At 43.5% G+C, this 19,351-nt stretch overlaps 1 protein-coding gene across 1 annotated transcript in view; it reads right to left on the reverse strand.

Moving 5' to 3' along the window:
- The window catches only part of PTPRT (protein tyrosine phosphatase receptor type T), a 308,933-nt gene that overhangs the window by 103,826 nt on the left and 185,756 nt on the right, over nucleotides 1-19,351 (reverse strand). Inside the window, exon 9 of the mRNA XM_042883615.1 lies at nucleotides 2,056-2,257. Coding sequence (XP_042739549.1) covers nucleotides 2,056-2,257 — 202 coding nt within the window. The remainder of the gene's footprint in view (nucleotides 1-2,055; nucleotides 2,258-19,351) is intronic.

The following is a 19,351-nucleotide window of genomic DNA, read 5'->3' on the forward strand; positions in this document are numbered from 1 at the left end:
ACCAGCAGTACCCAGTACCTGACAGCACTGTACTCACTGGAAATGCCACAGTCAGAATTGTGCTGCTCCTGTACTTGGCAGAGGGGACACTGCAGTGTTGCAGGGCTCCCTGGGTACCATGAGCAGGTTGGGCTGTACCTCTGCAGGCCTGTTTTGCTGCAGCTTCCATTGGCCTAGTTGAAATGCTGCACTGGCGCGACTGAATGGCCTCTGCTGTGTCAGCCAGCTGGGCTGGTTCCTTCACAGAATGCACCATTTGACTTTCAGATGCCATTTAGTTGAGAAACAAATGGAAGCAACATCGTTTTTGGCAGGAGTAGCTAATGGTATCGAGTACAATTCAGCAACTGCACTGCATTTGTCACAAGATGCTGTAACAGGATATGGCATTTTTGTGTCCTCAACATGGAAGAGTTGGACAGTGCCTCATTAGAATGACTCTTGGCAGTGACCTCTGTAAAGCAGCAAGCGCTGCTCACTGATGTGGTGCCTATTTTGCTGAGTCCTGGCCAAAGAGAAGTCCTTGGGAATTCAGGCAACTAGTATTATAAAGTGTGTGATAAATAGTACATGAGCGTGATAAATAAATTAACAAACATCCACCCAGATAAACATACACATTCACACTTTCCTACTGCATAGGATGGCTTTTCATTTTAAAGCCAGCAGTTTCCAGACAGCCTTACAAAGACATTTTTATAAGTGAAAATAAGTCAATGCAAATCTCATTTTTCTCTCTGCTTCCTTTAGGACTGCATCTTAAAGTAAATATAACAGTAACTTCAAAATCCCGTGCAGAGGACTGACAATACAACAGTACAATCGAACGCCAGAGATGCCTGCATGGGGCCTGTGTCTGTCTACGACAAACAAGAAGTTTAGAGGACAGAAAAACAGAGATGATAAACTGAGCTCAGTGCCCATACATTTAATAACCACGCAGGCTTCTAACAAGATTTGAGCACCCCCTTAAAAATAAAATGAAAAGAAACTGAATAAGAAGAGAAAAGCACCCCCATTCCTGTGCTGTTTTGTTCCTCTGGCCGGAGGTGGGCAGAGCACACACCATGCCTTCCCTCTGCAGGCAGCCTTACAGCCCGTGGCTGTACTCCAGGTGGATGTGACATGAGCTTTCGCACTACATCTAAAAGGCTCTAGCTTTGCTGACGGTCAGTGCAGAGAATGGGGATATTTTATTTCTTTAAAATGTTAAACTGTCATTTACTGCTTTGGTCAGGTATTCTTGTATTGCTAGTTTTATTTACTATGACTGACTTCCCACTCTGGTCCACGTTGTGCTCTAATCCAAAGTAAGTAGCTGCTAACAACTTACTAACCAGTCCTGAAAGATAAGGGAAAATATGCAAAGCTGCATATTTCATCATTACAAGTGTCCCAAATATTTGATTTGATGTCACTGTGATAGATACTCCAGAAAAACATCCCTTAGAGAACCTGGCTTAGTGAAATTCTAATATCTAATTCTGCATATGTTCGTTCAATGTCATCTCAACCACCACCTTACCCATTTGAGCTGTTGGTAGCCAGACCAAGTTTCCTTGCTTCTACTGTACCCAGGAGCTTTCTCTGCAGTGCCTCCTGATTTCAGTGCCTTTGACATCCTTCTCTGCCTAGCTGAAGCCCTCTTTGTGGCCTTACTCAGGAAAGAAGCCATAAATGCAGTTTCTCTTCCTCATTTTCCTCTCTTTCAGCTATTAATTCAATTACTTCACTGCATCCGTTTTTGGTGCGTTCTTGAGATAAAGCCGCATTTTTGAAGGAGCTTCTGTGACCAAGCATTTAATTTGAATAATCTGCTGTAGTAAGAGTTCATCTATTGAACTAACAAAGGTTCCCATCTGAAATCCTCCTAAGGCATCCACAAATTAACCCCTGCATTTGTAATCTGAACAAACATAGATAATAGATTGTGGTCCCTATGAAACTCGTGGAGGAGACACCAAGCTGAACAGCTTTTTATTGTTTCACATATCAGCTGTAGATCTAAAGAACAAAGCCCTGTAAAGTTCCTTTTTTGTCTTCCCAAAGCAATACCTGAAATCTTAGTTGCAATCCGTGTTGTGATGGGTGGCCCAAAGCCCTTCACTGTGCTGGCTTTGATGGTGAATGAATACGTTGTCCCTGGGTATAATCCTACAAAGAGGTGATGCGTTTCATTCCTTAGTTTGAAGACCTTCCCTCTTTGGCTGGACAGGTCAGCACTGGGATCCAGAGACCCAACGGCCTTGTAAGTAATCTGCAAATGAAGAACAAGGACAGTAAGGTGATAGGAGTCTTCTGCACCCGGCCTCTGTCTGCGCCCCTATTTCACTCCCCTCTTGGAACTCAAGATACAAAATAAAAGGGCAGATATAAGGGTAGCATCTCCTAGTGAAGTGCCCTGTGTTTGGATGCTGGCAAGTGAACATCACCATTTTTCCAGGCGTTACTTTGGAAGAAGCTAATTTCTTCTCTCCACTAAAATCTCAGCGTGTGCTGATGTACAAAAGCCATCAAGAATTGCTTTTCGTTCCCCACCCCAAACTTCTGCAGCCAAAGCTGAGCACAGCACAACTTGCAGAATTTTTGTGAGAATTTCCCACAGCACAGGGGAACTTTTGGTGCACACAGGGATATGTTTTCCATCAAGCAGTTGTTGTTTTCAGGAGGCTTTTAAGAAGAAACAGGAAGCTTTTACTGACAACAAAATTGTCTGAATTCTTCTCCTATGCTGAAGACATCACACCAAAATGAAAGACTGAAATTAAATGACAGGTTCACGAGAAATAAATATCACCAAGCCTTTAGACAATAGTCCCACTCATTTTCCTTGAGCTCACGAGACAGTTGCTGATAGAATTTCCCAGTTTTAGCCCCGAGCTGCAGGCTTACAGATGGCAGCACGCCTGAGAGCAACCCAGCCAGGCCACAGCCCTGCGTGCTCTGCACTGCTAACGCGCCTTCAGGGGAACCCAGGCTGAACATCCTTTGAAATTCTGCTCGAGCTCCATTCTGTTTACCCATGACAGCCCCTCTGATACGCAGACACTTTCGAGGAGAGCTCATGACTTATTTACCAGCCAATTCCTTCCTCACCTTCCAAATTCAATCCAGAGGCAGCTCAATTTCAACTGAGCTGTCAATATAATATAACGCGCTCCGCTGCTCTCCTAACCTTTCCTTATATTATGGGATCCTCGCTTATTTGTAATGAAACACTATGAATAAATCAATGTATGTTAATATATGAAGTCTTCAATATTTTATGAAGGACTCCATGAAAATCTAATTCCCAGGTTTGCTGAAAGAGCCTTTGAAAATTTTTAAGTTGCTTGTATTGTGACAGGAGGAAAATGTTTATTTATTTTTCCTTTAAACAGAACAATATTTAAAAGATGGGGCTCTAATAGTAACAGAATAAAAAGGAATTATAAATAAGCAGCTTGTAGGTGGTCCCATGGCAAACCTGCTAACTTTTCCAGGAATTACAACCAGCTTTTGAATTTTTATTGCTTGCTAGAAACCTGAGGAAGAGACAGCACTTGGTGCAGTGATTATTAAAACAGGGCAATTAAATGCTGGAGGAGAAGTGTTTAGTCCTGCTCCTTGTCCTCAGGCATGGTGAGGTGCACACAAGGCACTGCTGTGGCACTTGGAGGGAACAGCACCTGCGCACCTCCACCAGCAGAACCCGAATGGGGTCAAAGACCTTAAACACAGAGACGCGACCCAGCCAAGGCCCCAGCAAACTCCAGTATGAAAAATGCATGCACTGTGTTTGTTAAGAATGAACTGATGCAGTCCATATGCTCTATTTGTAAACAGCGTGTTAGAGAAGTGACAATTGTGTATGCTTCTGCAGGAGAAGGAAATAATGAGGAATTTGGGAAACGGTGAGGAACATCACAAGGGCACCAGGCACCACGCTCACAGGACATCCTGTGCAAAACCACAGCTGTTTGTTTCCAACACACTGCACAGAAGGCCGTAAATGAAAGTGGAAGATAAAACTATCCTTGATCTGCATTTAAATAAATGCATTCACTTACCTTTACTAGTTCTAAAGTTACTACAAAATGAGATATTTTTCCTTCATCAATATACATGCATATCCCCTAAAGGCAAATGGGTAAAAATGTTTTTGAGAGAGAAAAAGAAGAACAATAATAAGGAAAATCATTGCTATTACAAAAAAAAAAAAAAAAAAAAAGGGGAGGCTTGCTGCTCACGAAATGAGCACAAGGAATCTTAAACCAGCACGGGTTCAACTCATAAAAAGTGGGAAGGAGCAGCACTTCAGAGAACACATCCAAGATTATTTGAGGTTACAGCTTGGGCCAGTTTTCAGAAAGACTGTTCACTTACATCAGTCATTTCCCCAAATGAGTTTTTTTAAGGATATGTAAACTGTGGTAAAGACACACACCTGACATAACCAAAGCGCAAGACGGTTACTGCAGCAGACACCATTCACATTACTGTGGATCTTACTAACCCAGGTGAGAAAGAACAATCCCTGTCCCCAAAACGTGACACTTAATTTTAATGTGGAAACAGGGAGAAGGGAAACAAAAAGCAGTAGTACAAAACTTATCCAAAACAGTGGTGATGCAGTGGCACAGCTGCCCATGGAGGTGGTGGGGTCACCATCCCAGGAGGTGCTCCAAATCTGTGGGGATGTGGACTGAGGGACAGTGGGCATGGTGGGATGGGTTGGGGCTGGACTTGGCGATCTTAGTGGCCTTTTCCAACATCACTAAGTACATGATTATATGATTTTATTGCTCATACAAGAGTAACTCTCAAGCTCTTCTCTGCTGCCCACAGTAAGAATGATGAGGTGAGGGAGGTACTGAGGGCCAGAATGCAGCTGAGCTCCCAGCTCTGCTGATGGCCTCCTTCACAACCATGTTCTCTGAGCCTCTGTTCTGCCATTTATGAAATGAGGGCTATTACACTCCTCTGCACGAACATTGCTGAGGTTGAGGGCTTCTATGCATTTCCATCAGCTGAGTGCTGATGGTTAAGCAGCAAAATCTCAGGTGAAATGTGAAGTGGTCCCAAAAACAGAGCACTGCTTGGAAAAGGAGGTGAATTCTCTTCCAGCTCAGAATAAAACAGAATCATTTTCCCTTCTACAGCAGCCAGCCAGGCTGCTTGCTGCTGGCCAGCCCCACTGCTCAGCCCCCAGGCTCATCATGCCTTTCTCATGGCCAGAACAATCTGTAATTGTGGAAGCTTTGGTATTTCTTCACCAAAAGCATCTGCAACGTGCTACAGCATGTACCTGTGTTTCCTTACAGAACAAAAAGATGCTGTAACAAATCAGTGACAAATTGGGCCTCATGTATAAGTAAGTGGATGGAGTTGGTCTGTTTGTTTTTATAAACTGTACGTGCATCACCACTACTTTTCTGAAGGCATCACTGTAGATCTGCCCATGAATAAATCCATCAGCAAAGCATCCTGATGCGAAAAGCTTCTACAGGCACTGACTGCGTTCTCATCCCCACGTTTCTCTAAGGAGTCTTCCCTGTGGATGGAAGAAAACAACACGACAACACACTGCATTCCCATCCCAGATCCAGAGAGTTTGTCAGCTCAGTGCTGGCTCAGGTTGTGCACCACGATGTGTCAGAGGCTGACAGGGCACAGCTGAGGATCATCAGCTGATGGCAAAGTGAGAAGATGCCGCTCTTCCTCTGAGCCAATATAAAGTTTTGAAGGAGGAGAAGTTTCAGGGAATCAAATGCAGAACATTTTTCAATAAGGAAATTTCTGACTCTACAGAGTCATCTAAAAACGCATTGAAACATGTGTGGAGAAGAAATATGGCATTTCCTACAATAAGAAGGCTGCTGAAATAAGCACCTGCTTTCCTTGCTGGTATGCTAACTATTTATCTTCATTTCTTGTTCCAAGTGTCAAACCATTTCATTACAAAATAAACAAGAGATTCTAATCTAAGAAAATGATATGACTCAATCACCAGACAACAGCTGCTCCAAATTATTTTAAAATAATCTATTTTAAAGACAAGTCATGTCATATAACACTTGTATATTCTGAAAAAAAAAAAAGAGACAATAAAATTAAACATTTAAAAACCTAGACAGAAAACAAACAACAAGAGGCTCAAAAAGAAGAATTTCAGTTTGATTGAAAATATTGAAAATATTTGTTTTGACTCTGATGCAGAATAAATGCAGACACAAAGAGGAGGAAACGTCTCACAAGACGTTTTCCTTTCCCAAGGAAAAGTTTTATTGGCCAACAAAGCTGCTATTCTGATCACAGCAAGTGCCAGTCCAGGCTACTGCACAACAAGACTGAGAAACAAAGAGATCTTAAATCTTCCTTCCATTTTCTTCATTAAGAAATGTTTCTTAAATTAAAGCACCAGGAGCAGTAAATTGAAAGTAATCAAAAAGATCAGGAAGCAGAGGGACTCAGGGAGGTAAGCAAGAGCCACGTCCCCAGCACAGCAGGAGGGTGAGTGACATCCCCGGGGTGCAGAGAATGCACTCCAGACTTTGCTCAGTTCAGTGTTCATCTGAACTGCCAAATCCAGCCAGGCAAGTCCAAATTCCTCGTGGATAAAATGTAGAACAGGTCAAGAGAACAAATTCTTTCTGATACTTTCTAGTAAGCTACTAACCCCTACAGGGAACCCCCTGTAGTTGATTTCCAAGTGTTTACTGACATATCTGCTGTGTTAGACTATGGAGAATAAACCACGACAGGTCAGTGTCAGAAACAGGATGGTTATTGAGTTCACTCCTTGTTGTTTAAGCAGACATCCAACCCATGCCAGTGCAACCAGTCCCACCAAACAGCAGCTCTCCTGTTTACTCCATCCTACTCTGAGTTTTATACAATTCAAAGTTCAGAACAGCAACCCCTTGAAATCACTGACCAAACACCATGTTAACAGCCACAAAATGAAGACATAACACCGAGAGCAGGAGCACAGCTCCGCTCTCCTTCACAGCGCCTAATTTAACACAATTTGATGGGGGGAAGTGAATGCTTTACCAGCTGTCATCATCTCTGACTGTAAAACTTTCTATTATGATGTAAGACTTCCATCGTCAAAGGAAAGACCATAGCAGAAATAGTAACTAAACTAGGAAGCACAGGGTTGTTCTGCCCTGCAAATTTTAATTCAGAAGGAAACACATAATAAAAGTGTAACCAAGTCCTTCTTAACTTGTGTGATTTTTCTCTACCTCTCAGACGTACAGGCAACTGTGTCCACGCAAAGCAAAAGGGCATTGGAACACTGGAATGTATTACCATAGGGGTTCATCAGCATTACCATATATAACACCAGTAATGGAAAGAACAGCTGAAAACCGAAGGTCAAAAAAAATTACCCTGTAGGTTTTGTATTAAGAAGGTGGTAATTAAACAGCAAAACAGACCATCAAGGGACATGATCGATTATTCTTCAGGTTTAGACATTTCTTCAGAAGGATGTATCATGGCACAATCGTGAGGACCTCAGCTCAATATTACAATAAATCACCATAAAGATGTCCTCTCTCCGTTGTAATGGCCCTTCTCACCCTCCAGTACCGTGCACGAAACCCCCTGGGAGCCCTGAATGGCTGTTCAGATTCTCTTTAATCCTCTTAAATAAACAAACAGGGAGATATTCTGCTCCAGCCATGCTGTTGTAGCCATTTGATCTTCCTGTACATCAGCACATTCAGATAAGCTCTCATATTGATGAATAATGAAGTTATTAGGATTTCATGTGCAATAACCTTAGAAGTGAGGGCAGCAAACTCCTTAGAAGTGAGGGCAGCAAAGTCTCAGGATTGAGAGCCTGCCAGTCAAGGCAAAAACAAGCTTGTATGGTCCTCCTCACTGAAACCAATAACATCACTTAGTTAAACCTTCTATCATATAGAATTAATCAACATTGGTGAGCAAACTTGGTCTCTACAGCCCCATTCATTGCCAAGCATTGGACCATAAGCTTCCCCTCCGACTTCAGGGATTGCAGCCTGTTGGAATGCAAACACTAAGCACAGCTGTTAAATCAAACACTACTTTGTAGACACACATTATACAACTGTATATCTATTTTCCATTCTTGTGACAGCCTGCCCAGCACTTCAGTGAAGGCATCTGAAACCTATAAATCCATTACATTATCCCCTGCATCTCCATTGATGTTTTATATCCCTGTCTCTATAAAGCAGTCCATCCTGCCTCCTCGTTCTCACAACCCCTACCACCAGGGATACTTGGAGCTGACAGCTGGCACCACATCCACTTTTTCAGTTAGCAGCATTTCAGGACAGAGCCTGCTCCTTGCTATGGAGAGAACTGGAGGCATGACAAACCCACCACATGCACAGGTACCAGCATCAGCAGGGATATCCCAAACTGTGCCTTACACCTTTCTGAGCCAGAAGAAAAGGAAGCTTTTCCTGGATTATTAATGCTTTTTCAATCCTTGGCTTGAGAGATGAGCTGGAATAGGATTTTTTTAATCCACATGCCTTTAGTTGTCCATGAGCCCCATCCCTACCCCAGCACAGCAGCTCCCCCTACCCTCAGACAGCCACCTGCCTGCATCCTTCATACTCTGGCTTCCGTTCCACAACAGGGCTGGCACAGCATTCCTCAGACAGATGAGAAAAGTTTGTGGCAGGCAAAGTGTCATTTTCCAGGACTAGAATTCCTTACACGAGTCAGGAGTGCACAGAGAGAAGGGGTGGGATATCAGTGCTGTGCCTGCAGATGGATGGGAGGGGAAGCAGCCGAGAAGTTTCATGATTGAAAGTACCTTGGGAAACAATAGGCTATTTCATTTTTAATCTTGCTTTACATATTCCACTCTATGCTCTAATAAAGCCTACAAGCAAATTTCATTATTCCCGTTTCCCAAAAATAAACACAAATAAACCAATGCACTAAAGTCTGACAAATATCCTTGAACTCAAAGTTATTAGAACATTTCCTTCATTTCCTGAGTCGCTGCCTGAGGGAAGCAGTGTTCCCCAAGCCAGATGTTAAGAAGCCATGTGCTTTACAAGTTAACTGTGCAATTTATTTATTGTAGAAGGAAACCAGCTCTAGTTGGCAGTGCCTCCTGGATGGCATTTCTTTCAGTTCAGTTGGGGCCAGCAGGATACAGATGAAGCTGCTTTCCTGAACATCTTGTGTGGTACCACTTCAGGAATCACTAACCTCTCAAATACCAGCTCATACCTTAACTGGATTGCTCTGCTGTGTTAACCTGAGTTCCTGAAACATGTCATTTTGAATCTGAATGTGTAACATTCTAAAATATCTAACATCAAAAGCAGCTTGCATTAAAATCCAAAACAAGAACAAGAAATAACCAGTCCCAACCACAGCTTCCCCTCCTACCTTTTAGCTGGACCTGACTACAAAAGGATTAGTAAAATGTTCCTAAAATGACATGCATCCCTTATGTAGTTCAGTCCAGTGAGCTGGAGCTGGCTTGTCCCCAGTCACTGCATGCCAGGGCTAAGCTGTGATGAATTAATTGCCCTGTCTTCTTCAGTGACATCTTCTAGAATCAGGGCTTAAGCTGAATATAAACAATTAGCACTGCTGAATTCAAACCTGACAGCCCAATACCTTCACACAGCCTGGAATTTAGTTAGGAATGAAAATCAGCTCCTTTCTTCTTGCAGCCTCTTGCTCAGGATCATCCTCAGCAGCATAGCACAGATAGCTCTTTAGATATCAGATAGCATTTTAAGAGAACCCTGCAATACAGGGAGCAAGTTACAGAGTAGTGTCACCAGCAGCTGTGACCCAACAGCAAAGAGCAGTCCATGAGAGAACCCAAATTTCCGTTTCCACATGTGTTTGCTTTCCTGATGGAAGCAGGAGACCAATCCCCAACCAGGTGTGCCATCCTGAGATGCTGCAGAGCATGCCTGCACCACAGGCAAGGAACAGCAACTAATGGTAAACCCTCAATTTATCTCACAAAACACCACAGCTCACTGAAACAGGACATCTCTTAGGAAGCAGAGGAAGAGAAGCGTCAGACCAGCTTATTCAAATTGAGTCCACAGCTCCTCCAAAAAGATGAGCCCTGCAGTGGGTAACATGACTAACACAAGCCAAAGCTGCACATATTGGTCAGATCACAGCTTAAACCCCCTACCAGGCCACGGGAAGCTCTGCTAAGCCCTTGGTGACATTCACACTGAACAAAAACAGCAAGAAGAACAACTGCACCACTGAATACCTACCAGCAGCATCTCACCTGCTGACAACAAGGATGTTTGGTACAAAATACAAACTGGAGCAAATGCTTTGAGCCCAGCAACCTACTCAAACACGTATTTATCTTCCTTTACTGCCAAGGGAACATAAAGCACATGACCACGTGCTCATCTCAAAAGGCGATGGATAAGTGAATCAAGCCCAGAGCTGCTCTGTTAGGATAAGATGTACCAACCTATGAAAAGGTCACACACAAAAAGTAAAAAATGACCTTAAAAGAAGGAATCGACACTAATGATCAGAACTCACTTGTAAACCAGCACTGCCCAGGACCCTTGCAGTTTCTCTCACACCAGCACCATAAATCAAAGTCCATTTTTCCATGCTGGCTGTCTGGTGCTCCTCTTACAGACTGTACCTTTGTTTGCTGACTTAGCACAGAACTGAAACACCAGCATCTCAAGCACTAATGACACATGAATGAAAGAAGTGAGGCTTGCTGTGCTCTGCTGCTCAACCAATAACCTGCTTACCTGTACCTAGCCAAGTTCTCCAGACACTACTGACTTCCCAAGACAAGCATTCCATAGCCTGCCAGAATGGCAGAACGCATTTAGATGGAAGTATGCTTTTTTTTTTTTTTTTTCCTGGCATAGTCTGTTAATAACAAAGGCAGTGATTGCAGTTTATACATCTCTCTCCATTTATGCCATCCAGCTGTCCCACCTTTGGATTTTCCTCACCAGGGAGATAAGAAAGCCATGCACAGTAAGTGAAGGCTAGAAATAGGCTGTGCAATTTCCATACCCATTTTCCTATTTTTTAAGTTAATACCTCCCCACTTCCCATCCAGCATCATTCCCCAAGATATACAGTGGCTGGTCACAAAGATTTTAGAAACTGCTCCAGGTCAATCTGCTATAATTCAGCCTTACAAAGCAGAAGGGAGCACAGCCCAGTTCCCCCACAGATGCACACCTGCCATAAATAACAGGGCCAGAACTTCCTCTTGAAGCCAACATAAGAATCCTTGTTTAAATGTTCTGAGTTAAAGTAAATAAATACTCTGAACTGCTTCGGACAGCAAAAAAAGCCAAGTTGGTTTTTGCAGAAAAATGGTCAGCTTTTCCAGTCAGATAACATAGAGTAAAGAACATAAATTTTTCTATGTAAAATATTTGCTTGCAATTTAGTGGTTAAGATGCTGTCTTGCATAACAGTATTTTTAGAAAGACCAAACATATTTTCCTGAGTAGGTTGGCCAAGGTAGACAAGGTGAAGTTCTCAGGAATACTGCCCAGCAATCCACGTGGCTGTTGGCACAAGGCTGCACCTGATGGTCCCATCCTGCTACAACAGTGCCACTAAAGGTAAGGACTCAGCTTGGGGATGGAGCTGAGAAACAGGAAGGAACGCAGGTGTACCGGTATGCAGAGCTATGCTGGGAGCACAGCCCACCCTTCTCAAGCCCCCCAAAGTGGGGAAGGAACCAAAACAGCGACCAGCTGTGAGCCACACAGCTTGTGCCAGCTGTGTCAGGAGAGCCCTGGGGTACAGCTTTAGGAAACCCTGCAGCTGCATGAACAAAAGGAAACAGCATCACAGCTGAGAGCCAGACTGCAATGTGTTCCTGTGCATGGCAGCACAGGGATATGAGGAGCTCATGGAGCAGACGTGTACCACTCTGCCGCCACCAACCCCACTATAGAGCTGTACAGGAGCTGAATCTGAGGGACAAACAGCCTGCTGCTCCTCAGCCCAAAATCTTTACTGACATCCTTTTGCATCTCAAAATACACTCAAAAATTTTGTATCATCTAAACCCTAAAGAATTTCTCCTATGCTCTCATATGAAAAAGCCATTCAGCTCCCCTAACAACACAAATTCCAATCACCCGCACAACATCCTCCATGGCTGCAAAGTTCCTGCCCTCACTCAGGGCCATGAGGCTTTACACCACGATTTTGCTTTCCACACTAACCAAAATCTTTAATCAGAAAGAAAACAAACCCTATGCCTGAGACATCGAGGCCTTTAAAGAGACTTCACAGCATTCATACCCCGAGGGCCTTCATTTGTGCACAGACTGTTTGCAGCTCTCACTGAGCAAAGTCACTGATGCCCGTTTCTTCTTGAATAAATCCTGGACCTAATTTCCTGGTGTCCAGGGGGGAGTCTAAAGTCAGGAGAGAGCTGGAAGACTTCCATCACGTTGGAGAAGCATCTCTTGTTCTTCAAGACATAACAGCATGAGAGGAGACACATGTGTTGTATTTTGCAGATGCATTAGGTGCTACATGAATAAAATCCAATTCCTGACACAGAAGAGGTCTTCTCCAATTAGGTTTGCTACAGTAAGTTTTCTGGATCATTCACCTGAACTGCATTTTCACAAAAGCCACAGGCTATAAAACACATTGTGTTTAAAGCAAGTTAAAAGCTCCTACCAAAAAATGAATGCTTTGATGTTTAAGTGACTTTCCACACTGAGGCGTCTCAGAGCTGTCCATTAGCTGAAAATGAGACATGTCTCATTGAATCACTAAATACTCTTTGCAGAGAGGAAAGGCACGTGGCAGCCCCACTATGGAGAACAAGCTTGAGGGTCTGAAGCTGAGTGAAGCACTGTGGCCCCTGTGCCCAGAAATAACTGGATTGTTGATATTATGGTACATTTTACGCTGGAAAGCTTTGGTTGTAGCAGCATTATGTTGTTTCCCAAATGCATATTCTGGAGACGAGAGGAATGAAAGATCTCCAGATATCTCCCAGCTCCAATCCTGATCTTACAGCCATGTAGTCAACTTACAATCCACGTAACACTTCTACTGCACTTCTAAACTATTTAACATGCTCTGCAAAACTCCTGGTGGAACACACTTGCTGTACTCCATTACTCCTACCAGCACCCCTGTTCAAAAAGAGTTAAAGAAGTAAACGTGTTTGTTTCCTATCACAATGATTTGCTGGATTCTCATTCTGCATCACCTGTAGGAACACTGTCATCACACCTTATCATCAGACATATGGTGTTCATTTGAAAATACACAACATTGGCTCCATCTTCTTTTCTTTGTTCAGTAGCAGCTGTCCAAGCAGTCTTCACCCCTCTTTCTTATGACCTATTCCTCCTGACCAAAGATTCTCGGGATTCTTTTAGGCTGCATTAAAAGGCATCACCATTAAAAGAGTCTCAAAAGATCAACTTTTAAATAGATTAATTTACTCTTCCAGCTAGCTCTGCTTCTTTCCCTTTTCCTAATGAGCTGGAAAATCAAGCAGCAAGCAGCTGGCTGACTTTGGCTAGCTCCAACTCCGCTTTACAAATAGGAAGCAAAACCTCTTTCAAGCTCTGCTTTGATTCTTGGTCCTCTGCTGAGAGCCCCTCCACCAGTGCTCCACTGGCACTGATGGAACTTGCACTCCTACTCCTTTTCACCCTCAAAAGCATTTGGAGAAGCCAGAAGTGAAAGCAAACAGCTTGGCTTCCCTGTGACATTGTCACAAAAGGCCGGGAGAAGCCACAGTGCCAACATCACTGCTGTGTCAACGTCTGGACGCAGAGCTGGAGCAGGTGGCAGGGAGGAAGCCAACAGCTTTTAGTTTGTCATGGCGAGGAGGTAAACAAGGTTAACTACTGCAGATGTAGACTTCAGCTCTGCACACCGGGAATCATATAATAAAAACAAACTGGAAAGATGCTGGCATTTTTCAAAATGGACCTCGTTAGATTTCAATTAAAAAGCAAAACTGGAGGAGCAGAGAACACAAAAGAATGCATTCTCTGCTGAAGATGAAAATATTTCCTCCCTCTTGAAGGCCTCTTTTTTACTACTCTCTCTCTCCCACACTGTCCTGTATTTCTCAAACTCATCACTCCAAGCCATTCCTCATACAGTGTGAGCACAAGGCAAGCAGAATCCACCCAGGCACTGCATGCAGCACTGCCACCACAGGCATGCACAGAAGGAGCACTGACCCACAGTGCTTGGTACAAGTGCCTGATATACCCTCAACCTCCCCCTATCAAACCAGTCAGAACAGTTTAATTTGCTGTACTGAGGTCTCAGACTCCATCATAACAAAATTCCAGGGAAGGGATTAGGCCAGGGGCTCCTACAAATCAAAACTAGGGAGAGTACAAACATATTGCCACAGCAACAACAGGATCCAAGAATCTAAATGACAACAATAAAAAAGCTACACTTTTCCCAGCCTGAGCTGCAGTAACATCCATACAGACATGCAGAAAGCTCTCGGTTAGTGCAGGCCTAGAAATTCCTCCAGTCTCAACTGGTTCACGATTTCACTCTCAAAGCTTGTAAGGTTCAACCCCAAATAGCAGAAGAATGATCACTTTTTCCTGAGCTCAGTATAGCATTTCGTGCCATAGTTTTTTAGCTTGATTTCCGGATTTCACAGATCCGTTGTGTGCTCATTCAATCTATTCCATCAGCAGAAAGATGGCAACAGGCATGGAAAGAGAAATGGAAACATCACATTTAGCCATACATAACAGGTAGTGGGAACGTCTGGTGGGTGCTACCTACACTTACCCTGAAAGAACAGCACATCGTTCTATAGAAGCAAGATGTTCCTACAGTGACATCTTGAATTATGCTTTGCAGCGATCTCAAATGGATTTAGCAGCTGCTCCTGGACTTCATGCAATATTTGTGCCTTTTTACCAACAAGCATTCAGACTCTGAATAGCAATAATGAGAATGCAAGCTTGACTATGGCTCAGATTTGGCTTCTAAGCATAAGACACGAGTAGGTTAGCATTAAAATGTGGCAAACTGGAGTGCAGACACCTGGGCCTGAAAAGTCATGCTAAACTTATTTTATTAAGAAACAAGGAGATGCAGCATAAACTAATTTGGAGGTTTAAAAGAGTAACAGATTTATGAATTCACTGGGGAACTGGAGAGAGTCATCACACAGTAATGGAAAGGCAGTTTTTATATTGATTCAAATTAAGGGTAATTTATTGAGAAAAAGCCATGATTTGCATGAAAGATGTTGCCTAAAGACACAGCAGTCTAAGCATGTCTTGATATATTTCATGCATACTGACACAAACTGGTGCAACTCATCCTGCTAAGTGAATCAGCAAGCTGCACCGCTCTGCAGTGATTCCCCTGGTTTATGATCAGCAAGAGAAAACCAATCAGTCAAAAGGCTTTGCACTGAGATAACTCAATCCTTTTGCACCTCAAAAGCAACCTCTCCTCTTTTTTAATTTGGAACACTCTGATCCTTCTTACCCACTCTGTCTCTCCCAAGAAATGAAACAGCGCTACGGCTGTGGGGTGCACCAGGACCCTTCCTCAGCCGCCTTCGTCCTCATGGAGCCTTCATTGAGGCATGTTCTGATTCATTGAGGAGGTCTTTGCCACAGGAAACAAGAGAGTAAATGAGAACCTTTCTCAGGGAGCTCAGGTTCCCAGCAAGGCCATCTGGGCATATACTTCAGTCCCAGCAAGATCAATGCTTTCCAATCAAAGCCACTCGCTAAGAGAATCCACTCTCTATGTGGAAGCTTATGTCTTCCAGGTTTGGTGTTTCTCAAACTTCAGATTTGAATCTTATCATAGAATTATTCCAGTGGGATGGGACCCTTAAAAGCTATCTAGCCCAACTCCTCTGCAATGAACAGGGACACCCACAGCTCCATCAGGTGCTCAGAGCCCTGTCCCAACCTTCAGTGTCCGCAATGATGAGGCATAGTTTGTTGGAGAAATTGCAACAGTTTCAGAGAACCTCAGAGATCACAACATGCCAGTATTTCCTGACCTAAACGCTTTGCCTCCATTCAGTACCAGGATTCCAGGACACCAGGATGGGAACACAGCCACAGGCTGCAGACACTAAGATCCAGCTGAGTGCCAGCAGGACCAGGTGGGCATGGCACTGATGGCCCAGAACAACATTTCCATTCCTAGTCTGTGGCAAGGAGCAGCTTCCTATGTGCTCCCACAGCCACCAGCTGGGATGCAGTCACGCACCCCAGATGTCAACACAACAAGCCTACTTCTTCTGGAGCATCTTACTGCAAAGCATTCCTGTTCACAAGAAAGTTTTGTTTCAATAAATGTGTGTAAGAAACTGGAAGAAAGGTGCACTGCATACACTTGCCTTCAGCAGATGTTACATCCTGCCATTACTCCATCACATCACAAATGAGTTCATCAGAGATGCAGTCTCCACAAGCAGGCTATGTGAGCAGCACGCTGGGCAAGCATGCAAGGTATTGATCTCACTAGGCTAAATGCTCACATGGGACATAAGCCAGTTCCCATTTGCACGTACAGGCTGCAGGAGTTAAGGATTTGATAGAAGCAATCACTCCACAGAGGCAGAATGGGGTCTGAGCAGTCCAAGTTTGCATTTTGCCTTTTGCATACACATGGTTTAACAGCAGAGAAGCATGCAAACAGAATTCAGACAGCTTTATCTAAACCTGGCTTCTGGGGGAACTGCTCCATGGCAAACAACAGTAGGAAGCAGGATTCAAAGTAAATCTTACAGCCACAGAGAAAGCCCTTGTGATGGGGGCAATGGCATGAAATGCTGAGAAGTCTCTTACAAAGAGAAATTATCACACTGCATAGATGGCAAAGGGAACATCTACATTCCCAGTTCGTAAAAAGCAGTAATTAATACAGCCAGAGAAAATGTAAAATTTAATGAATAACTGAAGTGTTCAAACAAATTGCCAGTTTAATAAAGCAGAACGACAGAGGCGAAGTGTTGGGAGTACAATCCCAAGGTTCTGTTAGCAGATAGAAAATTCATGGATCAAGTGAGAAGAAAAGGTGATTTAGCATCAAAGGAAATAATTACTCTTCAAGTAAATAAGAATTAGAATGAACATTTATATGGTCTCTTCCCTCCTCTGAACATCTCCAAAGCTCAAATCTATTTTAGTTTACACACACAGATAATTAAATCTCTAAAAAGAATATAATTTTAATGGGCCATTTCTGGACAAAACCAGCACAGCTTAAAACACACCCAGCTACTTTGATTATTACATCAAGTTTCTATTAGCTTCCACAGTGCAATAAGTTCAAAAAAACTGCCTCCTGCTGATCTAGTTATGATCCTGTTTTTAAGCAGGTTTTAAAAATTAGAAATATATTGGAGATTCTCATACGTAATGGCTTGAATTCAATAAAAATTACACTCAAGTCAGTAAAAAAATAATTACAGAGTCAAACTCTCAGCTAAGACAAACAGGAAAGCCTTCCCAAAGATGCAGTGGTACCAGAGCTGGGTAGTTGGTATGGGCAGAAAAGCCCCTTCTCTCCCCAGCTGCCCGTCTCACAAGTTCACATCTCACTGTAAGTGCCAGGCTGGGTGCAGCTCTCCTCATGTCCCATCAACATGAACTGCTTGCAGGCCACGCTGCATCCATGAATCTGTTTTCAAACTCAGTTGCTTGTAATTAAGTCACAAACTCAAAGCGATCAGAGCACCAACAAAGAGGCCACGAACCAGACAGGTCTTCTCCTTGCAAAAAAATCACATCCACCTTCCCAGATGACATCCATAGAGATCCACCATTCCTAACTTATTCTTATTCTTGCAAGTTATTCTGCAGGTCCAAAATTTCACAGTCTATTGGATAGAACATGGTGTGACACAGCTAATAGCAGCATACCTGGAACAGCATTGCACAAGTCAAGATGCAACCTGAAAACACAGCCGTCAGGGAATTAGCCTGACCCCACAACGTTAACAGAAGCAAACCAAGCTGAAAGAACTCTTCAGAAAAGCACCACTTTGCATTCATTCAGCATGTCATGAAAACCTCAGGATGGCTCCCAAAATAAGAAGCACTGCTCCCACAATTAGGGTATAGCTATGCATTTCCATTCCAGACACGCATACCATGTTTAGAAGTACGGTACAATGAGTACTCCAGGTGGGAAGAGAAGTAAGGCAAGTACAAGAGCACAAGCTATACTCTGACACAGTCATTATTTTTTAGTCTCTGATGTCTGCAAGACCTGCTCACAAAATTCATCTGCAGAGACAGCACTCTTTCCACTCTTACAGCAACGAGGACCTGCATAGTTTCAGATCCTGCCAGACATGGGGGCTTCTTCCGCACTGCTTTTTTCACTTCCAAGCACAGCTGCTTCTATCTTCACTTTAACCCTGAAAACTAATCAATGACCTAAGAGCACAGCTGCTAGAAACACGCTAGAAACAACTGGGTGCAAGATGAGGTTCCCTGCTCAGCCCCCCTCTCCCCCCCCCCCCACTTTATAGCACCCAGCACCTGAGATGCTGAAGGGGCTGTCACATCTCCCAGGAATGGTACCAGACAGGGACTGTAGCTGCAAACCAGGAAAAGAGAGAAGAAAAGCCAATTTTGGCTAAGAGCCAAGCAAAACTACTTAAACTTCAAGTCCACTCTTACTAGACAAGTCTATCATCATAACTACCTAGAACTTGGATGTAGATACAACCCCCTACCAAAAAAATAAATAATAGCCAGGCCTGTTCTTATGGCGTATCTTCTCCCAATGAAGGCGAGAGCCTCAGAAACCACTCCAGAAACAGACTCAGACACAGCTGCATAGAAATTCAGGTTGTTGAGCTACAACACAGTATCTACCCAACAGCCCAGTTTCCAAACCCTTTAGCATAAGGCACGAACACCTCAGCTCTTGGTGGTCATCCCTTGTCCCTCCTGGGGATGCCTGACATTGGCATCTCTGTGCAGCAGGCTCTTGGCAGGGATGTTAAGTTCCATTTCATAGCAGAAGACTGCAATGATGCCTAACAACATTCCCACCCACTGAAGCATATTTCACTCCAGGGACTTCTGTGTGAAAAAGAGACACTGTTGAACAGAAGGCAACATATCTTCCTCCACGTTCAAATCCAGGGACTTGTTTGCTTGCAATGACAAGTAGAAAAAACAAGTGTCACCTCAGAGCAGAGCTCTGTCACCTCATCTGTTACCTTCTTTAAAATAAAGACTCTCTGAGGGGCAGCTGAGGCTGAATGGGTTGTACCAGATTGCAATGCATTTAGCTGCTGGCAGTATTTATAATCAGGAAGGTTTATAAGCAGAAATATTTATAAGCAGTAAATTTAGAGGTTGACACGTTG

This window comes from Lagopus leucura, unplaced genomic scaffold, assembly GCF_019238085.1.
Source record: "Lagopus leucura isolate 7727_CA_CO unplaced genomic scaffold, USGS_WTPT01 Super-Scaffold_100039, whole genome shotgun sequence".
Lineage (NCBI taxonomy): Eukaryota > Metazoa > Chordata > Aves > Galliformes > Phasianidae > Lagopus > Lagopus leucura.